General features: G+C 45.7%; 4 protein-coding genes across 4 annotated transcripts; all 4 read left to right on the top strand.

Moving 5' to 3' along the window:
* LOC133440766 (class I histocompatibility antigen, Gogo-B*0201 alpha chain-like) lies at nt 1–3,963 on the top strand. Its single transcript, XM_061718084.1, has 2 exons — nt 1–52; nt 2,930–3,963. The coding sequence occupies exons 1-2, from the start codon at nt 1–3 to the stop codon at nt 3,961–3,963; spliced, it is 1,086 nt and encodes a 361-aa protein (XP_061574068.1).
* Nucleotides 3,964–11,412: 7,449 nt separating this feature from the next.
* Nucleotides 11,413–13,021, top strand: LOC133440765 (hereditary hemochromatosis protein homolog). Its single transcript, XM_061718083.1, has 2 exons — nt 11,413–11,528; nt 11,690–13,021. The coding sequence occupies exons 1-2, from the start codon at nt 11,471–11,473 to the stop codon at nt 12,721–12,723; spliced, it is 1,092 nt and encodes a 363-aa protein (XP_061574067.1). The 5' UTR covers nt 11,413–11,470; the 3' UTR covers nt 12,724–13,021.
* Nucleotides 13,022–18,277: 5,256 nt separating this feature from the next.
* Nucleotides 18,278–19,603, top strand: LOC133440764 (class I histocompatibility antigen, F10 alpha chain-like). Its single transcript, XM_061718082.1, has 3 exons — nt 18,278–18,287; nt 18,460–18,582; nt 18,664–19,603. The coding sequence occupies exons 1-3, from the start codon at nt 18,278–18,280 to the stop codon at nt 19,548–19,550; spliced, it is 1,020 nt and encodes a 339-aa protein (XP_061574066.1). The 3' UTR covers nt 19,551–19,603.
* Nucleotides 19,604–25,271: 5,668 nt separating this feature from the next.
* On the top strand, nt 25,272–26,543 carry LOC133440763 (hereditary hemochromatosis protein homolog). Its single transcript, XM_061718080.1, has 2 exons — nt 25,272–25,372; nt 25,468–26,543. Exons 1-2 carry the CDS (start codon nt 25,315–25,317, stop codon nt 26,541–26,543), a joined length of 1,134 nt encoding a protein of 377 aa, XP_061574064.1. The 5' UTR covers nt 25,272–25,314.

Raw genomic sequence — 26,543 nt, 5'->3', positions numbered from 1 at the left:
ATGGAAATCAGAGAAGACAGTTTGTTGGTGGCAGTGTACCGGCTCCCTGCTGGTACCAGTTCTGTTAGTGGTAGTGTACCGGCCCCTTGCTGGTACCAGTTTTGTTGGTGGTAGTGAACCGGCCCCCTGCTGGTACCAGTTCTGTTAGTGGTAGTGTACCGGCCCCTTGCTGGTACCAGTTTTGTTGGTGGCAGTGTACCGGCCCCCTGCTGGTACCAGTTCTGTTAGTAGTAGTGTACCGGCCCCCGGAGTTTCTGTCTGAATTTTCAGATTTCCTATCTGGTTTATTGATCAGTACAGATAACCCACGTTTTCTGTTCAGCATTGTAGCCAGGCTGACAAAGAGTCACAACTCTGTTGAGCCATGCATTCCTGCAGCTCTCAGTAGTGAAGACTTTATGAGCTTCTTTAACAGTAAAATCATGCGAATTAGAGAAGAAATCAACCAGCCGATTGTGGGCATTTCTTCAGCTTTAGTGACTTCCCTAGGCTCTGACTTGACTCTTGAATGGTCAACCACATGTATGTTAGACCCCATCCCGACTCGACTATTCAAAAATGTCTTTTCTCTAATTGGTGCAAAAATACTGCGACAATACTGGACCAGATCAACCTATCTCTAAACTTAGGATATGTACCACAGGTCATTTATTATAAGTATCTCATAGCCATAATTTTTGTCCATCATTCCTGTAGCTTCTTGTGCTGGCCTCCTTTTTTCTCTTTTGTGCATGTTTGCACAAACATGCACAAAAGACAGGCTTGAGCTTCGGGAACTGCGTGCTGCCTATGAGCTTCTTTAACAGTAAAATCATCAAAATTAGAGAAGAAATCAACCAATCGGTTGACTTGACTCTAGATTGTTTTGATCCTGTAGACTTCCCTGAGCTGACTTCACTCGTCAATAGAGCTAAATCATCCACGTGTATGTTAGATCCCATCCCGACCCGACTATTCGGAATAGTTTCTTCTCTTATTGGTGCGACAATACTGGACCAGATCAACTTATCCCTAAACTTAGGATATGTACCACAGGTTTTCAAAGTTGCAATAATAAACCTTTCCTTAAAAAAACCTTCTCTTGACCCAGACACCTTAGCTAATTATAGACCAATTTCCAACCTTCCACTTGTATCTAAAATTCTGGAAAAGGCAGTTTCAAGCCAGTTATGTGACTATTTGTATAGAAATTATCTGTTTGAAGTCTTTCGGTCAGGGTTCAGAATGCATCATAGCACAGAGACAGCACTGGTTCGAGTCACGAATTACCTGGCCTCAGATAAGGGATTAGTGTCCATACTGGTTCTACTGGACCTCAGTGCTTCTTTTGACACTGTTGATCATGGCAGATTACTGCACAGGTTAGAGCATGTTGTTGGGATTAAAGGGACAGCTCTACGTTGGTTTAAATCATATCTATCTGACAGGTTCCAGTTTGTTCATGTACATGAGGTTTCTTCAGAACAGTCGAGGATATGCTATGGTGTTCCACAGGGTTCAGTGCTTGTTCAGTTTAGTCATGCAGCCATTGGGAAGTATAATCCAGAATCACGGCATACACTTTCATTGTTATGCTGATGATACGCAGCTCTATTTGTCTATGAAGCCGGATGAAACAGAACCGTTAGTTAAACTTCAGGCATGTCTGAGGGACATCAAGGACTGGATGTCCAGAAATTTCTTGCTTCTAAATTCAGATAAAACAGAGGTTATCATTCTTGGTCCAGAGCATTTTAGGAAGGGATTAGATGGTGTTGCGATGGCTTCCAGTGCAACTGTGAGAACCCTTGGTGTTGTTTTCGACCAGGATTTGTCATTTAAACCATATATTAATCAGGTTTGTAAAATAGCATTTTTCCATCTCCGTAATATCGCAAAGATCAAGAAAATCCCCTCGTAGAGAGATGCAGAAAAACTAGTTCATGCGTTTGTATCTTCTAGACTGGATTACTGTAATGTGTTGTTAGCAGGATGTCCAAGTAATTTGCTGAATAGGCTCCAGCTGTTCCAAAATGCAGCAGCGTGAGTGCTGACAGGAATCAGCAGGAGAGACCGCGTCTCTCCAGTGTTAGCGTCGCTCCATTGGCTACCCGTAAAATCCAATTCCAAATGTTAATACTCGCGTAAAAGCCCAAAACGGCTTAGCTCCGCAATATTTGCAAGACCTGATATTTCCCCATGTTCCTAACAGAGTTCTCCGTTCTCGGAGTGCAGGTTTACTCGTAGTTCCTAGAGTATCCAAATGTAGATTTGGAGGGCGGGCGTTCTGCTATCAGGCACCATTACTATGGAACCAACTTCCAATCTGGGTTAAGGAGGCTGACACCACCTCCACCTTTAAAACCCAATTTAAAACATTTCTATATAGAACAAGACTATAAAAGTTATTCTCAAACATAGGTTTGTTGTAGATATTTGTTGGAGAAATAGGCAAATATCGTTGTAGATATTTGTTTATTTTGTCAATTTGTAATTTGTCTATTTACCATTTGTCTATTTACTGTACATTTAGCAAAATAACCAGAGTCAAATTCCCTGTCTGGCAGGTTCAAACTTGGCCAATAAACCTGATTCTGATTCTGATATGCTGCTATAGGCCTATGCTGCAAGGGGACACCGACATGATCCACTGGGCGGTGCCCATCACCCTTCGTCTCTTCTCTTCCATTTTTTATTAATTCTAAGTTGTCCATTGTTCCTGTAGTTTGTTGTGTTGGTCTGCCCCCCCTTTCCTCTTTTGTGAACTGTATGTTTGCAGGCCAGAGCTTCAGGAGCTGCATGCTGACCTGCAGTCCCCCCCCTCTGATCATCCCACTGCTTGCTTCCACCTGTCTTTGTAAATGTCTGCTATATGCTTGCTGACATCCTGACATTCTGATCACCCCAATCTCCACGTTGTGTCTAACCCAAAATTCTCTGCATTTTTTAGGCTCCGGGCACTCGCTGTCGGTGTTGCTTTCCTACATCTCAGGACCAACCCAGTTCCCAGAGTTCTCTGTGGTCTTAATGCTGGATGACATCCAGGTGGGGTACTATGACTCAGACACCGACCAACTGATAAAGGTTGATGGTGGAGGTGAGAAAGGGGCGGAGCTTGACCTGGGACAGTTAGCTTTGAATGTGCTGCAGTACAATATGATGAGTATGAGGATCAGGTTGGACATAGTCAGAAGACGGCTGAACCTGACCGCTCCAGGCATCTACGTTCAACAGAGGATGTATATTTGTGGGGTAGAAGAAGTTGGTCAGCCTGCTTTCATCATGTCCAGAAATGTTGCAAATGGTCATGATGTCGACAGCATCCTTTGTAACACGACCCACTTCCTGTACGGCGGTGGTGAAGGTTGGGATTTCGAGTTTGACAGCATGAGGAAGATATACGAGCAGATGCGTTTCTCAAACATCTACCTGCCCTTATGTGCCCGGACTCTGCAACACCTACTGGAGAGCAACAAGCACCTGGTGATGCGTCGTGTTCGACCTCGACTACGCCTCCTATCACAGCCGGGGGGGGGCGGGGCCCAGATCACCTGTCTGGCCACAGACTTCTACCCTCGACACATCAACCTGACGCTGGTGAGGGACGGTGAAGCCGTGGATGAGGAGGAAATGACCGTTGGCTCGGTGCTGCCCAACGGCAACGGTCTCTACCAGCAGAGGAAGACGCTGATGGTGGATGAAGAGGAGCTGCAGAGGAAGCACAAGTACACCTGTGCAGCGTCTCACCTGAGTCTGGACAACCGGCTGGATGTGAGCTGGAGGCCGGAGTCTTTCCGGTCATTCAGAGTCCACGTCATCTCTGCTCCCGTCGTCCTCTTGCTGGTTGTCGTCATCCTGCTGCTGGTGCTGATGATGAAGATGAGGAAGAGGTCAGGGTCAGAGCAAGCACTTCATGAGGGATCGGAGCCAGGGGTGGAGGACCGGGACGTGACTGCTCCACTGAAGAGACGGATGAGATTGTGATGGATAATTTAGCATTTGCCACTTTATTAAACCAAAACTACTGTGAGGAGCAAATGTAGCCTTGTACAGAGAACGGAGTCTGCAGATTCATACTTTGTCCATAAAAGATAAGCTCTGTTTTTCTGAATCATAAGAATGAATCATTATTTATGCTTTAAAATCATTATGCTTCCTGTTTTTCATTGTCATTCTGCATCGAGACACCTGCGATATCTTAAATAAAATCTACTGAAATCTGGATCATATCTCAAGTCTATTCTTGGTAAATTAGTTTCCAGTTATTCACCTTGTTTTGAAAGAACATATTAAAGAGCATTTATAGGTTTTTCAACAACATTTTGGCAGACATCATCTGTGCAACCAGGACCAGCTACTGCCAACATCACCTCGCGTGGATGTGGACCTGATGTACCGCTCTGGCCGTGGGGGTGCAGGGCCGGTGTCCTGAAGAAACTGGGTATTTCTGAGACAGTTTCTTTTATTTAATTCTAAATAGTTTGATGACTGAGATGATGGAAGGAAGGTTGAGTAGATTTAATGACTGGGTGTTATCTTGACTGTTTGATAAAGAGTCCAGTGAGGAGACTATGGAGCTCTTTAAACTGTTTTTGAGACTTTGACCTAAGAATTAAGTGCTTAATGTGTTGCTGTCATATTAGCTGTCTAAAGAAATAAGCATTTCTGTGCAGTTTGTTGTTGATTATCGTGGGTCTTTTTCGTGCATTTTGGAAGTGTGTTGAATTTTTTGTCCTTTATTTTAACACTTGTTTGAGCTTCCTTCCTCCTGCGACCCGGCAGGTGCCTGGGGTATTTCAGAAGTTGTTTGATTAGAGCAGGTTATTCCTTGGAAATCCACACTGGTAGGACTGGACGGGATTCAGTTGCTCACCAGTGGTTGGTGGAAGAACGGTTTTAGAAGTAGCTGCTAGACCTGGTCCAGGAGGAATCAGTGCGCTGTAGGAGTGTTTAGGACTGTCAGAGGAAGAAATAGGGCAAACAGATGTTATAATTACCAAAACACTGTTGGGTGGTTCTTTTTCTTTGACTCTGTATGCTTGATAAAAAAAGGATTGTGTGCTGTATGGATATAATAATATAATTTCCCTCCAAATGGTAGTCTGAGTGTAAAACTTGTGACAAACATTGCAATGCTTTGGCACCAGCGTTATCAGAATAATCTTTATTGGTTCTTTATTGATCCTCGGCTTTACATGGGTGGAATCTGACCGGAGCCTGTTGTTTCCTGTTGTTTCCGGTGGCTCTTAAACTGTAATTTTGATAAATTTCACCTCTGGGATTGATAAAAGTTAATCTAGATTAAATTGAACTATATTGGAGGAACCAGCACAGCAGAAAACTTTATCAACAAAAATCTTTCGGTCCAAACAACTCGAAGTACAAAACAACGTAGGCGTTGTTTTGTACTTGTAGTTGTTCTGACCGTTGTGCTGCAGAACTGATAAACTGATCCCATCAACCTGAAGGGTGACATGGAAGAATTGTGGGATGTTGTTTTCAACATCCAACAAGTTTTGATTCGTTTTTGTCTCTGTAGTTGTACGTTTGGGAGGAGGATTTCTTCTAAATGAACAGTGACTGTGTTTTGTTGTATCCGACAGAACGGAGATTCATCCAAGATCTGCAAGTGGTTCATGAAGCTTTTCTAGTAATCCTTCCGTGCCTAATTTGACCACCATTGTGACACAGATTCCTATCTCAGCAGAATATTTTTCAGTGTTCCTGTGGATCCTGATAGTCGGTTTAGGTTTGCATTTATCTTGAAAGGTGAACCTTGGCCTTTCACTCGTTTGTGCCAAGGTTACCGTGAGTCACCTACCATCTATAATGCTGCTTTGACGCTCTAGTGTTACCTCCTGGTACTGCACTCCTGCAGTAAACAAGTCACATTTCTGGGGCATGTTATCTCTGCTGAAGGCAGACGATTACTGCCTGTTACAAAGAAACAGATGATTTCATTTCTGGTAAGCTGTTCTTATTGTGGAATCTTCCTACCATGTTATGCTGCATTGGAGGCTCCTCTGAGCCTCTTATTCATGGGGAGGGTTTACGAGCTCATAGTGCTCTGGACTCCTGAAGCGGTCGAGGCGTTCCACCAGCTGAAACTAGCTCTACAACCCTCTCCTGCTTTATGGGCGTCTGACTGTGGCCGTCCTTTCACCCAAACAGTGGATGAGAGGGATGGATGCATGAACTCAGTTCCCCTGCAGGGACATGGGGGGGTGATGAGACCTGTTGCCAGTAAGCTGGACTCGGTTGTGGCTGGGTTACCTCAATGTCTTGATGCTGCGATGCTTGTAATTTTAGAGATACTTAAATCAAATCTTTAAAAGGCAGGGAGGTTTTTAGATTAGTTAACCCTTCATGCCTGAAATATGCCGTGCCACATATTTAATATGTAAGTTATATTTATTATTTCTTTTTTACACCACAAGTAACACTATTCGACTGTTGCTAAGTGTTGGGCCACAATCCTGTGTTCAACATGGAAAGACTTGATTTCAATTCTGAGGCCTATTTCTGAGGCCTGCCTCGATTTCTTAAAGGGGACCTATTATGGCATTTAATGTATATTTTAAACAGGCCTTGAATGTCTTAAAAACAATCAAAAGCTTGTTTTTTCTACATAAAACAGAAATTCAGCCTGTGGGCCATGTCTCTAGTTTTACCGCTCCTAACCTCCTTTTTCTGTGAGTGATCCTGAGAGGCGGGTGGGCTATGATAATGAGGCTCTGTGCTGATTGGCTGCTTGAATGACGTGTAGCAGGGGAGGGAACTAAGCCTCGCTCCGGGCAGAAGAGCGTACACAAAGCGTGTCCCATGCGACAGAGCTCCGGCGACAAAATAAATTCCATTGCTTTATTTTTTTTGTATTGGACTGTCCTAACTGGCCGCGAGTTTAACAGTTTCAGTGTGGACAGAGAGCGTCCGATGTCACGCAGCTCGACGCGATAGTCGGACGCTGGCATGCATTTATGACACGGTGTAAACGGATCTTAAGCCTGAATTATGGTTCTGCGTTAAATCGACGCGTACCCTACGCCGTAGGCTCTGCGTTGGTGTAACGCGGAACCATAAATCAGCCTTTAGTCACTTCGTCTTCACACTAATTCACACAGGAAGATTTAATTGAATTCTAAACAGGTACACCACAGTTATTTACTCCGATTCCTCATCATTTCATTTCATTTATGTTACAAGACGAATTAATCATGTTAACGGTAAAGAAATCACAACACTGAATTTTCACATATGGCAACTTTATTGTTAAAAATAAAACAACAAGACGTTCGTACATGAACTCACTCCAGTATTATGTAAAATGTTTAATTATGCACTGGAAACAGGAGACTCACCTAAAACATGGTCAGAGGCAGTAATAACAGTGATTAAGAAAGAGGGAAAGGATGCTACCCTCTGTGCAGGATACCGACCTATAAGTCTTTTATGTGTGGATCTGAAAATATTGACCAGCATACTAGCCAGTAGAATACAGAAATATATTAAAAAGCTTGTGAAGCCAGATCAAACTGGATTTATAGGTGTCCGCCAGGGCACTAACAATATTAGAGCAGCATTAAATCTACAGTCAATAGCTATATCTAAAAGACAAACATCTATGTTCCTCAGCCTGGATGCTGAAAAAGCGTTTGACAGAGTAGGCTGGGTGTATTTGATGCAGACGCTGCTGAGCATGGGCTTCGGAGATGAGTTTGTGAAATGGATCAAACTATTTTATCAGGATCCAAGATCCAGAGTGAGAGTTAATGGATATTGCTCAAAATGTTTTAAGCTCAAACGTGGGACAAGACAGGGAGATGCTCTGTCACCAGTTTTGTTTGCTCTGAGCATTGAACCTCTGGCAGAAGCCATAAGGCAGAATCCAAAAATACAGGGCTTATTAGACGAAAGAGGGAATGAATACAAAATAGACTTATTTGCGGATGACATTTTGTTACTCTTGCAAGATCCCCTATATTCGGTTCCTCCGCTCATGGAATGTCTGCATACATATGGTTCAATCTCCGGCTACAAAGTCAATGAGAGTAAGTCTGAGGCGATGATGATTTCTGGGTCTTGGTCCCCCCAACTAAATAATACAGTGACATTTCGACATTCCCAGCAAGGGTTTCGGTACCTGGGTATTACACTTACTCCCATTCCCTCAGAATTATTTAAATTGAATTATGATAAATTATTAAAACAAGTAAAAGAAGATTTAGCGAGGTGGGATGTTCTCCCACTCTCCCTATTTGGCAGAATAGAAACAGTGAAAATGAATATATTGCCAAGGCTCCTATATTTGTTTCAGTCTTTACCCATTTGGGTACCCATGTCTACTTTCACCCTATTGGACAAGCTCATCTCCAGGTTCATCTGGCAAAATAAAAGACCCAGAGTAAGATTAAAAGTACTGTGCTCATCAAAGGACAAGGGGGGTTTGTCACTACCTAATTTTAAACACTATTATTGGGCAAGCCAACTTACTGCCATAACCCAGTGGATATACAATAACCAAGACATCAGGTGGATTCAAATAGAGCAGAACTCAGTGCAGGGGATTGACCTGAGAGCCTTACCCTTTTTGAGTAAAAATTTGCAGAACAAGCTCAAGATACACAATATATGGATTAGACATACTCTGCGGGTATGGGATGCTGTCAGGAAGAGACTAGGTGGGGCAGTTTCTCTGTCAAGAGCTATGCCATTGGCAGGAAACATAGACTTTTTACCATCAGTGTGGGATAGTGGATTCAAACGCTGGGGCTGTAATGGCCTGAAAACAATTAACCAACTATTTGAAGGAAATGAATTCAAATCCTTTTCTCAGTTGCAGACTCAGTTTGCGCTACCACCAAAAGATTTTTTTCGATATCTGCAACTGAGACATTACATCCAGTCTCACACAGAGTGGGACAAGATTAGAAGAGACCCCACAAATGTGGAAAAGTATTTTATTATGGTAATTGAGAAATGCCTACCAACCAAGAAGCATGTCTCACATATTTATGGTAATATATCACATGATATGTCTGATAATACACTTGATGTAAAGGAGAAATGGGAGCTTGAGATGAATGTGATAATAGAGGATGGGGTCTGGGAGGGCATGTTTTTGAATTGCCATTCAGGTATTAACAGTAACATGTGGAAAGAATTCGAATGGAAAACAAAAGTCAGATTTTTTAGGACCCCACTAGTACTTTCGACATTTTATAAAGATTCAGTGTCTCCACTATGCTGGAGGAACTGTGGGTTGGTCGGTGATCATTCACATGTCTTCTGGGACTGTCCAGTACTGGAAAGGTTTTGGCGAGATGTGAAGGAGGAGATTGATAATATACTGAGCATTGTAATTCCTATGGATCCTCTGCTATTTGTACTGGGAGTATTCCCGGACAATGTGACAAGCAGGGACAAGAGATATATATATTACGTATACTTTTGATGGTTGCAAGAAAGACTGTAACTGTGAATTGGAAGAAGACACTCCCACCAACAAGAACTCAGTGGAAGATGAGACTGAAACAAATCTATGTTATGGAGCACATGACAGCTAAGCTGCAGATGAGAATGGACTTGTTCCTGCAAAGATGGACACCAGTGAAGGAGTATTTAAATGTATAATCAGTTAAGTGCTATCTTTAAAAAATGTGACTGAAAAGCCCTCTGTCAAGGATTGTTCGAAAATGTTTTGATTTGTGATTGTCTTTTGAATAAAGTTAAAAAAAATAAATAAAACAACATAAGTTGTATATAAATAACATTTATGCACTACTGCTGGCTCAAGGAAGGACCGTGCGTCTTCTGAAGGTGTCGATGAAGCTTCAGGAGCTCCGTTAGGTAACACTGGAGACACCGGGGCCCGGGGCTCAGCTAAATACTTAACATATGCAAAGATCATACTTGTGGACAAATCTAAACAACATAAAAAAATTAACGTCACTTACCGCTAACTCGTGTGCAGTTGCCGGGTCCGTACTGTTGGTACTGATCCTTTTATGAGGGTAAGTGTCGATGCAAAACCTCATTTTGACTGTCCCGCGCTGTGGAAACCGGTGGAAACAGCCACCGCTTCTAAACAATGGTGGAGCTCCAGCTGGCTGAGAGAGTTGTGGGCGTGGTTTCAGCAGCGGAGGAGACCTATGTAAATCTGCGTAAATCTATGTAAGTCTGAACGGCTCGTAGAAGTCACATAACACTGGAAAATTGAGCGGGGCGGGGGGGAACAGACCCTGCAGAAATTCCTGGGATTTCACCTTCCCTGTGTTGGCAGGGTGAGGGGAGACCACTTTATATATGTTAAAACAAGAAAAAACATGTTTTTCATACTAGGTCCGTGTAGCACGGCGAGTGCTACGGGGCCCGACCGACAGGATAGAGGAGGACACGGAGTTTAGTGCAGAACCCTTTTATTCACTCACACACGTGCAAAAGCTTCAGCAGCCTCTCCAACATCAGCAGCTTCTCAGTTCCAGTCTGAACACCAGTCTCAGCAGCAGCTTCTCCTCTTATAAGGCTGGCAGGGTGGAGAGGCTGACGGGCCACACCTGTGTCCCGTCAGCCTGAGTGGCTGCACCTCCTCCACCCTGCCACAGTCCCCTTTAAAGCCGACTGCATGGTTTGAAACAAAGGAACCTCCATAATGACTCAAAGCAGTGGCAGGCCTCGCATTTATGGCTCAAAAGATTCATACAATTATGATAAAACTGGCTTACAGGCTTCTGGTCAGTTATTGTTGCTACCTCTGAGTGTTAAAGGAAAAAACATGATTAGGCAGAAACATTGAATCCATGTTGAATCCATGTTGAAGCCTGGTCTGCGACAAACAGAATACGTTGATTCAACATTGATTACACGTTGGCATTAGAATTGGATGATTGATTGATGGTTGAACGCACAAAAAACACGCCTTATTTGTATAAAAAATACTTTTACAGACATTTAGTGGTGCTTTTTAATACTGCGTCCACTACAGTGTTGTATCAGTCTAATGCTTTTACTTCACCTGGTGTTATCATTTGTAGTAGTATTTATTGAGGATTGCTTTATAATTGAATCCATGTTAATAATGAGTAGTTTTATTATGATTATATTGAAGGTGATATTTCTCTGACTTTGTAGCGCCCCCTGGGGGCCACGGTGCCCCAAACATGTGCCTATACAGGCCAGCCGTATCTGGGAAAATAATAAAACACGTAAAAAGAAGGTTATATAGGATAGCATATATAGTTGATGATAGTTCAACCAGCTGCCTGAATTCCTCTGAACGCTTGACCTGCAGGAACAAACCTGATGGAATGTACTTTGTTTCCTCATGCTGTGAGTTCAGGTACCAGTATAACCTGTCTGACTGAAAACGCCTCCATGTTCTTCTTTATCCTGATTGGTTAAAGCTCTTTAATCTGCCCTGCTTCCTTCTAAGAAACAGGCAGTAAACACACAGAGACAGAAACAGACGATCGGGACTGATCAGCGTCTAATCAATATGTTTGTTCTCCAGCTGATGTCGAGGTTTCTGCTCCTCCACCTGGTGATGAGTTCAGGTAGCAAATACTGCTGGAAACAGCTGTTTTTTTTCTTTATGTTTTTCAGAAAACCAGAAGGAGGACTATAGAGAACACACCTGACTTTTCTCCAACTTCTGATCTGATGCTGAAATCAATCTTCATGTTGTGTCTTACCCATAATTCTCTGCATTTTTTAGGCTCTGGAAATCACTCTCTGTGGGGGTTGTTCACCTACATCTCAGGACCAACCCAGTTCCCAGAGTTCTCCGGGGTTCTGCTGCTGGATGACATCCAGGTGGGGTACTATGACTCAGAGACCAACCGAGTAATGAAGGTTGGTGGTGGAGGTGATAAAGGGGAGGAGCTTGACCTGGGACAGCTAGCCTTGGACGTGGTGCTGCGGAATATGATGAAGATGAGGATGAGGTTGGACATAGTCAAAAAACAGCTAAACCTGACCGCTCCAGGCGTCTACGTTCACCAGAGGATGTGGGCTTGTGAGGTCCAAGAAGACGATCAGCATGATTTCATCATGTTCAGGGATGGAGCAAATGGTCATGATGCCGACAGCGTGCAGTATAACAGGACTCACTTCCTGTACGGCGGTGGTGACGGTTGGGATTTCCACTGGGACACCATGGAGCAGATGTACCAGCAAATGGGTTTCTCAAACATCTACCTACCCGTATGTGCCCGGACTCTACGACACGTGCTGGAGAGCAACAAGCACCTGGTGATGCGTCGTGTTCGACCTCGACTACGCCTCCTATCACAGCCGGGGGTGGGCGGGGCCCAGATCACCTGTCTGGCCACAGACTTCTACCCTCGCCACATCAACCTGACGCTGCTGCGGGACGGTGAACCCGTGAACGAGGAGGAAATGACCGTTGGCTCGGTGCTGCCCAACGGCAACGGTCTCTACCAGCTGAGGAAGACGCTGATGGTGGATGAAGAGGAGCTGCAGAGGAAGCACAAGTACACCTGTGCAGCGTCTCACCTGAGTCTGGACAACCGGCTGGATGTAAGCTGGAGGGCGGAGTCTTTCCACTCATTCAGAGTCCACGTCATCTCTGCTCCCGTCGTCCTGCTGGTTGTCGTCATCCTGCTGCTGGTGCTGATGATGAAGATGAGGAAAAGGTCAGGGTCAGAGCAAGCACTTCATGAGGGATCGGAGCCAGGGGTGGAGGACCGCGATGTGACCGCTCCACTGAAGCAGTTTTCCTCCAAATAAACCCTGTCCCCAGTGCATAATTGTGACATTAATCTCATGACAAAGACGCCAAAGACGGATGAGATTGTGATGGATAATTTAGCATTAGCCACTTTATTAAACCAAAACTACTGTGAAGAGCAAATGTAGCCTTGTACAGAGAACAGAGTCTGCAGATTCATACTTTGTCCATAAAAGATTAGCTCTGTTTTTCTGAATCTTAAGAATGAATCATCATGTACAGTATGCTTTAAAATCATTATGCTTCCTGTTTTTCATTGTCATTCTGCATCGAGACGACTGCGATATCTTAAATAAAATCTACTGAAATCTGGATCATCTCTCAAGTCTTATTCTTGGCAAATTAGTTTGCAGTTATTCACCTCTTTGGAAAGAACATATTAAAGAGCGTTTATATGTTTTTCCACAACCTTTTGGCGGACATCGTCTGTGCATCCAGAACCAGCAGTTGGCACTACTGCCAACATCACCTCGCGTGGATGTGGACCTGATGTACCGCTCTGGGCGTGGGGGTGCAGGGCCGGTGTCCTGAAGAAACTGGGGATTTCTGGGTGAGACAGTTTACTTTATTTAATCCTAAATTGTTTAATGACTGAGATGATGGAAGGAAGGTTGAGTAGATTTAATGACTGGGTGTTATCTTGACTGTTTGATAAAGAGTCCAGTGAGGAGACTATGGAGCTCTTTAAACTGTGTTTTTGAGACTTTGACCTGAGAATTTAGTGCTAAATGTGTTGCTGTCATATTAACTGTCTAAAGAAATAAGCATTTCTGAGCAGTTTGTTGTTGAATATTGTGGGTCTTTTTCGTGCATTTTGGAAGTGTGTAGAATTTTTTGTCCTTTATTTTAACACTTGTTTGAGCTTCCTTCCTCCTGCGACACGGCAGGTGCTTGGAGTATTTCAGGAGTTGTTTGATTACACACCTGCCCTTGCCCCTGACCCTGCCCCTGCCCTGCACCTTCTCCTGCCCTTGCCCATGCCCCTGCCCCTGCCCTTGCCCCTGCCCTGCCCCTGCCCTCTCCTGTCCTGTCCCTGCCCCTGCCAATGCTCCTGCTCCTGCCCCTGCCCTGCCCCTGCTCCTACCCCTGCCCCTGCCCCTGCCCCTGCCCTGCCCCTGCTCCTACCCCTGCCCCTGCCCCTGCCCTGCCCCTGGTCCTACCCCTGCCCCTGCTCCTACCCCTGCCCCTGCCCCTGCCCCTGCCCCTGCCCTGCCCCTGCTCCTACCCCTGCCCCTGCCCTGCCCCTGCTCCTACCCCTGCCCCTGCCCCTGACAATGCTCCTGCCCCTGCTCCTGCCCCTGCCCCTGCCCCTGCCCCTGCCCCTGCTCCTACCCCTGCCCCTGCCCCTGCCCCTGCCCTGCCCTGCCCTGCCCCTGCCCACCCTGTCCTGTCCTGCCCCTGCTCCTACCCCTGCCCCTGCCCCTGCCCTGCCCTGCCCCTGCCCACCCTGTCCTGTCCTGCCCCTGGCCCTGCCAATGCCCCTGTCCCTGCTCCTACCCCTGGCCCCGATACTGTCCCTGCTCCTGTTGACGTTGACGTAGCGCAGCAACTCCATGGGGCGGATATGTATACATGTCTATGGCTGTGACTCTGTTTGTAGCGAGTGACAGATACAGTCGTGCGTCTACACTGTCAGGGATGTGACTTTGATTGACAGCTCATGAATCAATCAGATTGGATGAAGAACAACAGAAAACACGCTGATTGGCCACTGGCGCAGAGAGCTGCGCCCAGAGGAGAGTCTTTGAGTAACCAATTAGAGACCATCATGAAGTCACATTGAAGAAAAGTTTAAGAACATGCAATACACACTCATTTGGCCGGCGCCCCTCGCCATTGAAACCTATGTATTTCAGTCTGCACAAAAAACAACTCTGAATAAACCCAGTATGGGATGGGAAGGCTTGAAAAATTAAGTCAGACAATTTACGAGTGCACAGATGTGATAATTACCTTTTATTACGTAATTTATGTGTACTGTGAATAAACCCAGTATGGGATGGGAAGGCTTGAAAAATTAAGTCAGACAATTTACGAGTGCACAGATGTGATAATTACCTTTTATTACGTAATTTATGTGTACTGTGTCTATTTTTTCTTTCCGTATAATTTTAATGGGGGCGGCGCCCCAGCGTCCCCTATTGAAAAGCCACCACTGAGTGTGATGCCGTCAGATACAGCCGACTCAGCCGCTTAGAACCTCGGCAGAATAGTTACAGAAAAGTATCTACTCGGCACGTTAGACCCCTAGTGGAAAGGCGCCAAACCGAGTGGAGGCGAGGCGAGTCGAGTCGGGCTGAGTAGGTACTAGTGGAAAAGTGCCATTAGAGGCCTCAGCTTCATGAGAGGACCTTGTTTTCATCACATAGTTCAAGTTTGAAATAAACTTAACTTTAGCCGCGTTTCCACCAGCAGGAGTTCTGGGTAAACCTGCCAAACAGGAACCTTTAACAGGGCTGGCCGTCTACTGGGCACCTTCAGCCGGCGTGTCTGCATGACACCATAGTCACTTTGACTGAAAATAGCACAGTCGACCAACAGGTAGCGGTGATACAGCCGAAAGAATGCAGCAGAAGAATAAAGAGAAAAGTCACGTAAACAAAGAATGCTACTTGCTTTTTTTAATTAAACAAACACAGCGGTCGTAGCAATTGAGATTAAAAGAACCCCCTCACTAGACCTCTATATTGGTGTAAAATGACAACAAGACCTTAACCAACTCGTTGGTCCGCCCATGATTTTTTTCATGTAATCTCTGACTGCATCAAATGTACTCAGAGTAAAATATCTCTGGTCCAAATACTTGATGTGATTTGTGGTCACATGATTCAAGTTCACGTGAGAGGGTTGAAGGTAATGTCCTGCTCTCATTATACCCAATCAGCAGAGACCCCCCATTCCTGGTGATAGGGTTGCCACCTTTCAGAAATAGAAATAAGGGATGCCCCGATTTCAGCAGCACAGGAGCCAAAAAAAAGCCCCTAAACTGCATAGAAATGTGTTTATTTTATATGAAAAAAACAAAATGCTTTGATTTAAAGTTTAAAGTGCTATACAAAGATGGTTATTATTATTATTATTATTATTATTATTATTATTATTATTATTATTATTATTATTATTATTATTATTATTGTGTATAGTATATCATATTATTATTATTAGTATAGATATCGGATAGGTGAATGGATGAATGAATGGGATGCCTGGGTCTGGGGCCCTCCCTTGTCGGGCCCGCACGGGCCCCCTGTTGGGGGGTTCCTTCTCTCCGGGCCCGTCTCCGGTCCCCCCTGCGGCCTCCGCAGCGGGGCACCCCTCTGGTCTTGGAGGGCCACTTTCGTGGGGGCGGGTGCACCTGCCCGCGTCGGCGGCCGGGGCGGCTCTGTTTCTCCGGGCAGGCTGGCACATCACCGGTTGGGGGTCGTTGGCCTGGAGGGTGAGGGCCTCCAGGCCAACGCAGGCCCCCTCGGCCGCCGCCGGGGGGGCTCGCTGGTGGTGGGTTGCCTCCCGCCCTCTTCTCCCCTCTGTGGGGTTGCTGGTGGCCTGGGTTCCGCGTTCTTCCTGGTTGGCCCTTGGTCTCGTGGGTGGCGGGGTTACCCCCCCCCCCCACTATAGATACACTTCAGGTGGAGCTTTGTTTGGTTTATTACACACACACACACACACACACACACACACACACACACACACACACACACACACACACACACACACACACACACACACACACACATACACATGGCCACATAGACATATACACACCCACGCATACATACACATATATACATAGTCATACATTCATGCATGCACACATAGCCACACATATGCATACACACACACACGGCCCCCAAAGATTTACCAGAAACTCCTGTAAGTGAAAATGGCCCTTCAGATCACTTGTCATTTTTAAACTTCCTTTCTTTTGACTGCCTTGTGCTGCCACACCTCAAGAACATCACCGACCCACTACTGGATCCCCTGCAGTTCCTACAGAGCCAACAGGTCTGTAGACGATGCTGTAAACATGGCCCTGCACTTCATCCTCCAGCACCTGGACTCCACAGGAACCTACGCCAGGATCTTGAATCTGAAGTTTGCGGACGACACCACCCTCATTGGACTCATCTCTGATGGTGATGAGTCCGCCTACAGGTGGGAGGTGGACCAGCTGGTGACCTGGTGCGGTCAGAACAATCTAGAGCTCAACGCTCTAAAGACAGTGGAGATGATAGTGGACTACAGGAGGAACGCAGCCCCACCTGCCCCCATCACCCTGTGTGACTCCCCAGCAGACACGGTGGAGTTTTACCGCTTCCTGGGGACCATCATATCCCAGGACCTCAAGTGGGAGCGGAACATCACCTCCCTCACCTAAAAGAACAGCAGAGGATGTAGTTCCTGCGGCAGCTGAAGAAATTCAACCTGCCAAAGAAAATGATGGTGCAGTTCTACACGGCCATCATTGAGTCCATCCTCACCTCCTCCATCAACGTCTGGTTCGCTGCTGCCACTGTAAAGGACAGGAGCAGCTGCAGCGTATCATCCACTCTGCAGAGAAGGTGATTGGCTGCAATCCTCCATCTCTCCAGGACCTGCACGCCTCCAGGACCCTGAAGCGTGCAGGAAAGATTGCAGCAGACCCCTCCCACCCCGGACACAAACTGTTCCAGACTCTTCCCTCTGGCAGGAGGCTGCGGTCCATCAGGACCAAAAACCTCACGCCACAAAAACAGTTTTTTCCCGTCTGCAGCTGTCTTCATCACCAAGGTCCCGGTTCCCCCTTTCCCCCGTCTATCAAGGACTGCCCCCCCATCCCACACTAGGTTACATTAACGCAAATATTCCAATCCTGCAACTTTGTACAGACTCATACCCGTCACTTTAAAACCTCATATTGTACATTTCTGTTTATACATTTTATTTTATTGCTTATACATTTTATTTTATCTCTTATATATATTTGTTTTTATATTTGTATTGTGTTGCACCAATCACCACAACAAATTCCTTGTGTGAAAACTTGGCAATAAACCCTTTTCTGATTCTGATTCGGATTTTGATGCTTTTACTTCACCTGGTGTTATCATTTGTAGTAGTATTTATTGGGGATTGCCTTACAATTGAGTCCATGTTAATAATGACTATTTTTATTATGATTACATTGAAGCTGATTTTTTTCTGATTTAGTAGCGCCCCCTGGAGGCCACGGCGCCCTAAACATGTGCTTATACAGGCCAGCCGGATCTGTGAAAATAACACACGCTGCCTGAATGAGCCTCAGGAATTTTTCTGAACGCTGGACCTGAAGGAACAAACCTGATGGGATGGACTTAGTTTCCTCATGCTGTGATTTCAGGTACGAATATAACCTGTCTGACTGCAAACGGCTCCATGTTCTTCTTCATCTTGATTGGTTAAAGCCCTTTAATCCGCCCTACTTCCTTCTAAGAAACAGGCAGTAAACACACAGAGACAGAAACAGACGATCGGGAGCGCCTAATAAATATGTTTTTTCTCCAGCTGATGTTGGGGTCTCTGCTCCTCCACCTGGTGATGAGTTCAGGTAACAAATACTGCTGGAAACAGCTGTGTTTCTTTATTATATATATATATATATATATATATATATATATATATATATATATATATATATATATATATATATATATATATATATACATATATATATATATGTTATATGTTGTGTGTTACGCATAATTCTCTGCATTTTTTAGGCTTTGGAAATCACTCTCTGTGGATGTTGTTCACCTACATCTCAGGACCAACCCAGTTCCCAGAGTTCTCCATGGTTCTCATGCTGGATGACATCCAGGTGGGGTACTATGACTCAGAGACAGACTGACTGATAAAGGTTGATGCTGGAGGTGAGAAAGGGGCGGAGCTTGACCTGGGACAGCTGACGTTGGATGTGCTGCAAGATATTATAATGGAGATGAGGATCAGGTTGGACATGGTCAAAAAACAGCTGAACCTGACCTCTCCAGGCGTCTACGTTCAACAGAGGATGGGGGCTTGTGGGGTCCAGGAAGACGGTCAGCCGGATTTCCTCACATTAAGGGAAGGTGCAAATGGTCATGATGCCGACATCATCCAGTGTAACACGACTCACTTCCTGTATGGCGGTGGTGAAGGTTGGCAGTTCCACTGGGACACCATGAGGCAGATTTACGAGCAGATGCGTTTCTCAAACATCTACCTGCCCGTATATGCCCGGATTCTGCAACACCTACTGGAGAGCAACAAGCACCTGGTGATGCGTCGTGTTCGACCTCGACTACGCCTCCTATCACAGCCAGGGGGGAGCGGGGCCCAGATCACCTGTCTGGCCACAGACTTCTACCCTCGCCACATCAACCTGACGCTGCTGCGGGACGGTGAACCCGTGGACGAGGAGGAAATGACCGTTGGCTCGGTGCTGCCCAATGGCAACGGTCTCTACCAGCTGAGGAAGACGCTGATGGTGGATGAAGAGGAGCTGCAGAGGAAGCACAAGTACACCTGCGCAGCGTTTCACCTGAGTCTGGACAACCGGCTGGATGTGAGCTGGAGGGCGCAGACTTTCCACTCATTCAGAGTCCACGTCATCTCTGCTCCCGTCGTCCTGATGGTTGTCGTCATCCTGCTGCTGGTGCTGGTGCTGATGATGATGAAGATGAGGAATAGGTTAGGGTCAGAGGGCCCAGTCCCGAGAGCGGGCCTCTCGGCGATCGGCCCGTCGCCGACGGCGACCTCCCGACCGGTCTCCGTGGTCGGCCCGAATTGGCACAGGTGGCCCCATTCAACCTCTCCACCCTGCCAGCCTTGATAAGGCATTGCTGCACAGCAGAAAGGCTCTCGTCTGCTGTGAAGGAGCTGAAGCACGTGTGTCCTGTGTGTTCTGGTGAATAAAAGGAGTTCCTGCACTGAAACCTGTGTCCTCTGTCTTGTCGGTCGGCCCCCGTAGCACTAGCCCTGCTACAATACAATTTCCCTATCACCTCCTCCCAGTCTACACAACCCAGCAACCTCAGATTCAGAGGAAGCAGTTTTAAGTACATCAAAACTGGGAAAATAGAAATCTAAAGGAACGATAGGCCATTCCACCAAAGGACATCTTAGTACCAAGGCACACGTGACAATGCATCTGCAACTACGTTTTCTTTGCCTTTAATATGACGTATGTCCAAATGATAAGGTTGCAAGAACAAGGCCCATCGCATTAACCTTTGATTCGGATTTTGAAGTGAACGCAAAAAGGTTAACGGATTATGATCAGTATATACCACTAAAGTAGAACTTGACCAAACATAAACATCAAAATGTTGAAGGGCCCAAATAAGAGCCAGCGCTTCTTTTTCTATGACTGAGTAATGCCTTTGGTACACTTTAAACTTCTTAGAGAAGTAGCTAACTGGTCTTTCAATCCCCTTTTCATCTGTCTGTAACAAGACCGCCCCAGCCCCAACATCACTTGCATCAACTTGCAACTTGAATGGCAGGTCCAGCCGAGGAGCCGCAAGCACAGGAGCTGAAGACAACAGGTTCTTCACTTCATCAAAGGCCCGTTGACAAATTGGAGACCAAAAATATTTAACGTCAGCTTTCAATAACTCAGTCAGTGGGGCCACTACCGAAGCAAAATTGGCACAAAACCCACGGTAATAACCAGCCATCCCCACTTAGTGGATGGCACAGGAAACGCCTGTATGGCCAAAACTTTTGGGACGAACCTCTCCTTGCCCCACAACCTTACCCAAATAGGTTACTGTGGCTTTCGCAAACTCACATTTGGACATGTTGATAGTCAAGTTGGCCCAAACCAGCCTTTCAAATAGAGCCTGTACTCTCTTAAGGTGCTCTTCCCAGGTGTCACTATAAATTCATCCAAATAAACTGCGCAGCCCTCCAACCCACGCACAACTTTGTTCATTAGCCTCCTAAATGTGGCCGGGGCATTTCGCAGCCCATATGGCATGACTGTGTAAGAGTATAGACCTGATGGTGTCACAAAAGCACAAATTTCTCTGGCTCTTTTAGATAGGGGAACCTGCCAGTAACCCTTAAGAAGATCAAACTTACTGACATATTTGGCCGACCCCACCTGATCAACACAATCTTCCATCCTCGGAAGAGGAAAGGAATCGGGTTTTGTCACTGCATTAACCTTTCGAAAATCAGTGCAGGGCCTATGTGTGGAGTCAGGTTTGCTAACCAAAATACAGGGAGAAGACCAACTAGATGAGGAGGGTTCAGCAATACCATTTTCCAACATGTATGACACCTCAGAGTCGAGTATTTTCCGCTTTTCTGGAGAAACTCGATAGAACCGAATGATGGGTTTAGCATCCCCCACATCAACATCATGCTCTATTAAATTAGTGCAAGTCGTAGTATCTGAAAACAGACAGGGGTAACTTTGAATAACCTTGACCAGCTGTTTACATTTACTTTCATCCAAATGTCCTAGTACTGTATTTAACTTTGCTAGAGTTTCTGAATTTTTAAGTAGTGGTTGCAACAACCCTTCAGACATTTCCTCCTCTTTTTCCAGTACTGACATGGAATTATTGGCTACTAGCACTGGATAACCTTGAGCGACCTCGTTTGAAACAGCACGCGCATGATAAGGTTTGATCAAATTCGCATGACAAATTTTAGTTGACTTTCTTTTATTTGGCATTCCAATCAGGTAATTTTGTTCTGAAACCTGACGGATTACATTGCATGGACCAAAACATTTCGCTTGAAAAGGGGAATCAACAAGCGCTGAATTTACGTTGCTCTGCTCTGCGGTCGAACATTTTTTTCATTTTTTTCTGAGATACTTGTAATTTTTGTTTTGCCATTTCCCCAGCCTCATAGAGTCTTTGCCTGAAACCATTAACATAAGTAATCAAGTTCTCTGGGGGGGTCAGTCAACTTCCACTGATCATACACCACAGACAAGGGACCACGGACAGTGTGCGCAAAAACAAGTTCATTGGGACTAAATCCTGTACTTTCTTGGACCACTTCTCTAGCTGCCAACAACAACCATGGTAAACCCTCCTCCCAATCTGCCTTCAACTCTGTGCAATAAGCGCGGAGCAATGATTTTAAATGCTGATGAAAGCGCTCCGGTGCACCTCGGCTCTGTGGATGGTATGCAGAGGCCTTATTATGCTTTATGTGAAGTTGGTGGAGGACTTGGGCAAACAACCGAGATGTAAAATTTGACCCTTGATCACTTTGTATTATTTTGGGTATCCCAAACACAGATATGAACTGGCTGAGGGCCTTGACTACAGATTTTGCAGAGATTGTACGCAGTGGATAAGCAGCAGGGTATCTAGTTGACTGACACAGTACAGTAAACAAATAGGAGCACACGATTGTAGGTTTTTTTTACACCCATATGTCCTGCAACATTATCATGAGCTGTCTGAATTACTGATGTCCTAAATTTTGAAGGCAGTACAATTTACACAATAGGATCACCACTAAATGCTTCTCCATGAGGAGCCCACACTCTAAGCAAGAGATCATCCTGGAGGAAATACCCCTGCCTAACTGTTCCCACCCTAGATGTAGGCAAAACCATGCTATACATGTCCTTCAGAGATGGGTCCTCTCTTTGTTCTTTCACCAGCTCTAGACGAGAAACAGACAGATCAGTTGGTACTAACAATGCAAACTTTTTTACCTCAGACTTTTCTGAAACCGCATCGCTATCAGCCATAGCAGCAGCCATTGCACGAGTCACAGCACAGACTGTAGACACAGCTTGCTCTGATTCAGTGACCTCTGGAGGTTCTAGGGATGAAGCACATGTCATCTTAGTTTGTATTGACACATCAGGTATTGGTACATTGTCTGGTCTTAAGTCTGGCCACACACGGCCCCCTGCCAGGTCATTTCCTAAAATGATGTCAACTCCAGCAACTGGCAGTTCTGGACGGACACCAACCTCTGCGTCTCCCTGTACCAAATCACAGGAAAACGGTTAGACACATGAAGAGGGTGGTGGTGTTCCGTGCGCCTTTTAGGACTACGCTTCCTTCGAACCGTCACCCAGCCGCCCTGCCTGGACGGCTGCTCGGGAGCTGCTCGGGAGCTGCAGGGGAGCGGCTACCAGCAGCTGCTACAAGCCGGTCCGCCGCTAACTTAGCCTGGTTAGCTGACGAGTCTACCGGACTATGGTCTAGTTGGCGGAACCGCACCTCTAACTGACTGAGCCTCGCCTCCAATCCTACAAATAAACTACACTTCAAGCACTTATCGTATTCACTAAAGGAGGCAGTGGAATAGCTAAACATGTCACACACTGAGCAGCAAAGAGGTGAAACAGTGGGAGAAGGGGAGGTCATGCTAAGAGGCTAACAGAGGCTAACTGACAGAAAATGTATCGGTGATTAGGGACAAAAAGTTACAGTAGAGAAAAATGTGCGAGTGTTGAAATAAAGACAGAAATTTACCGGATATAGTATTATTTTACCAGAAAACAATCTAAGTTTAGACAAAAAAGTCTGGAGAGATCAGAGCTTGCAAACGCCGTGCAACAGCAACAGACCGCAAAACCAGGAAGTGACGCGATGCGTGATGCAATACGTTACCCAATCAGCCGTCGCTGAAAATCAGGATAGAATAGCCTTAGATCAAGTCTTGGTGGCCAAGGGGGGTGTTTGTCATGTTATTGGAGAAACGTGTTTCACATTCGTCCCAGATGTTACTGGTAACGTGACCCATGTAGTATCCCACCTTAACAATCTTCTCCAGGACAAAAACACTCCTTGGAAACCTGGGGGTTTGATACGTGGCAGTGGTTGATGTCGGGCTCCTGGTCACTAGTAAGTCTTTTACAGACCTCTGTGATTTCTGGGATCTGATGTTTGGCTTTTCTAGTCGCCACAGAGGTAAAGGGTCCTGCATCTTTATATAGGCATTAGGCTTTATAGGCATTCTGCAAACTTTGCAAAACTTTTATCTCTGTGAAGTAAGTGATTCATTGAAAAAATTAAAGTGGGAATTGTGATCGAAAATTTAGCCTTGGCCACTTGATTAAACCAAAACTACTGTAAGAAGCAAATGTAGCTTTTACAGGGACTAGAGTCTTCAGACTGATACTTTGTCCCTAAAAGATTAGCTCACACTCCCTAGGAACCTTTAGATGAGATAGTATAGAGATGGATTTCTATCACCAGCTGCAAAAGTTAAAGCTAGGTTAAGATGATTCACCCGCGCGAAATGAGCTGTCAGAGACCACAGCTTCATGACAGGACCTTGTTTTCATCACATAGTTCAGGTTTGAAATAAACTTAACTTTAGGTGTGTTTCCACCAGCAATATTCCCAGGTAAATCTGCCAGACAGGAACCTCTAACAGTGCCGGCTGTCTGCTCAGCCCCTTCAGCCAACATGTCTCTGTGACACCGTAGCACCACACAAAAACCTTTGACTGAAAAATAGCAAAGTCAACCAACAGGTGGCGGTAATGCAGCCAAAAGAATGCAGCAGAAGAATAAAGAGAAACGTCACGAAAACATTACTTGCTTTGTTTGATAAACCAATACTGCAGTCGTAGCAATTGAGATTAAAAGAACCCCCTCACCAGACCTCTATATTGGTGTAAAATGACAACAAGACCTGAACCGACTCGTTGGTCCGTCCATGATTTTTTTCATGTAATCTCTGACTGCATCAAATATACTCGGAGCAAAAAGTCTCTGGTCCAAATGCTTAAATGATTTGTGGTCCCATGATTCAAGTTAACGTGAGAGGGTTGAAGGTAATGTCCTGCTTTCAGAATACCCAATCAGCAGAGACCCCCCACCAGGTAGCCCTTCAAGGCCGAAAAACGACCCTCTTCTACAACAGTTTCATTCCAGGGGAATTGGCCCTTGAGATCACTTGTCATTTTTAAACTTCCTGTGGCTGCTGTATCTCAAAAATCTACCACAAATAGTGAAACGTGGAAGGCCCGGCTAGAGCCGGATCTGCCCAATGTGGCCCCCTAGGCGAAATTATATATGCCCACTCCCCCCAATCCTCCCCAAAAAGTTGCCTTGTTTGTAGAAAAAATAAGTTTTACAAACCTCTAGTGGTGATATTTATTACTGCATCCACATCATATCACATCAGTCTGATACTTTAACTTCACCTCCATGTTTCTAATGACTAGTTTTATTATATAACTATACTATATATAACTATATTGAAGAAGATTTGTTTCCGATTTAGTGGGATCCGCTGTAGGCCACGGCGTCCTAAGCATGTGCCTATAAGGGCCAGATCTTGGATCACAACACAAGCACATAAAAAGAAGGCTAATAGTTATATAGTTGATAATAGTTCAATCAATCTGCCTGAATGAGCCTCAGGAGTTCCCCTGAACGCTGGACCTGCAGGAACAAACCTGACTGACGGGATGGACTTCGTTTCCTCATGCTGTGAGTTCAGGTACGAGTATAACCTGTCTGACTGCAAACGGCTCTGTGTTCTCCTTCATCCTGATTGGTTAAAGCTCTTTAATCTGCCCTACTCCCTTCTAAGAAACAGGCAGTAAACACACAGAGACAGAAACAGACGATCGGGGCTGATCAGCGTCTAATAAATATGTTTGTTCTCCAGCTGATGTCGGGGTCTCTGCTCCTCCACCTGGTGATGAGTTCAGGTAACAAATACTGCTGGAAACAGCTGTGTTTTTTATTATATATATATATATATATTATATGTTGTGTCTTACCCATAATTCTCTACATTTTTTAGGCTTTGGAAATCACTCCCTGTGGGTGTTGTTCACTTACATCTCAGGACCAACCCAGTTCCCAGAGTTCTCCATGGTTCTGATGGTGGATGATATCCAAGTGGGGTACTATGACTCAAACATAGAGCAAATCATGAAGGTTGGTGCTGGAGGTGAGAAAGAGGCAGAGCTTGACCTGGGGCAGTTATCGTTGAGTTTGTTGCAGAACAATATGGTGAAGATGAGGATGAGGTTGGACATAGTCAGAAAACAACTAAATCTGACCTCTCCAGGCGTCAACGTTCAACAGAGGGTGGTGGCTTGTGGGGTCCAGGAAGACGGTCAGCCTGATTTCATCACATTAAGGGAAGGTGTAAATGGTCATGACGCTGACAGCATCCAATGTAACACAACCCACTTCCTGTATGGCGGTGGTGAAGGTTGGGATTTCCACTGGGACACCATGAGGCAGATGTACGAACAGATGCGCTTCTCAAACGTCTACCTGCCCGTATGTGCCCGGATTCTGCAACACGTGCTGGAGAGCCACAAGCACCTGGTGATGCGTCGTGTTCGACCTCGTCTACGCCTCCTATCACAGCCGGGGGGGGGCGGGACCCAGATCACCTGTCTGGCCACAGACTTCTACCCTCGCCACATCAACCTGACGCTGCTGCGGGACGGTGAACCCGTGGACGAGGAGGAAATGACCGCTGGCTCGGTGCTGCCCAACGGCAACGGTCTCTACCAGCTGAGGAAGACGCTGATGGTGGATGAAGAGGAGCTGCAGAGGAAGCACAAGTACACGTGTGCAGCGTCTCACCTGAGTCTGGACAACCGGCTGGACGTGAGCTGGAGGGCAGAGACTTTCCGCTCATTCAGACTCCACGTCATCTCTGCTCCCGTCGTCATCCTCCTGCTGGTTGCTGCCATCCTGCTGCTGGTGCTGATGATGAAGATGAGGAAGAGGAAGAGATCAGGGTCAGAGGGCACCATGGAAACACAGGAGAGTCCCGAATCCAGCACTGATGAGGAATCGGAGCCAGGGGTGGAGGACCGGGACATGAATGCTTCACCAAAGCAGTTTTCCTCCAAATAA

This window comes from Cololabis saira, chromosome 3 (genome assembly GCF_033807715.1).
Source record: "Cololabis saira isolate AMF1-May2022 chromosome 3, fColSai1.1, whole genome shotgun sequence".
In the NCBI taxonomy this organism is placed as follows: Eukaryota; Metazoa; Chordata; class Actinopteri; order Beloniformes; family Belonidae; genus Cololabis; species Cololabis saira.
This window is presented reverse-complemented; position numbering and strand designations above follow the sequence as displayed.

Coding starts and splice junctions, on each gene's coding strand:
- LOC133440766 (XM_061718084.1), top strand. CDS start 1: ATGGAAATCAGAGAAGACAGTTTGTTGGTGGCAGTGTACCGGCTCCCT. Junction 53..2,929: donor AGTGTACCGGCTCCCTGCTG/GTACCAGTTCTG, acceptor TGCATTTTTTAG/GCTCCGGGCACTCGCTGTCG.
- LOC133440765 (XM_061718083.1), top strand. CDS start 11,471: ATGTTTGTTCTCCAGCTGATGTCGAGGTTTCTGCTCCTCCACCTGGTG. Junction 11,529..11,689: donor CCACCTGGTGATGAGTTCAG/GTAGCAAATACT, acceptor TGCATTTTTTAG/GCTCTGGAAATCACTCTCTG.
- LOC133440764 (XM_061718082.1), top strand. Junction 18,583..18,663: donor GTACTATGACTCAGAGACAG/ACTGACTGATAA, acceptor ATGTGCTGCAAG/ATATTATAATGGAGATGAGG.
- LOC133440763 (XM_061718080.1), top strand. CDS start 25,315: ATGTTTGTTCTCCAGCTGATGTCGGGGTCTCTGCTCCTCCACCTGGTG. Junction 25,373..25,467: donor CCACCTGGTGATGAGTTCAG/GTAACAAATACT, acceptor TACATTTTTTAG/GCTTTGGAAATCACTCCCTG.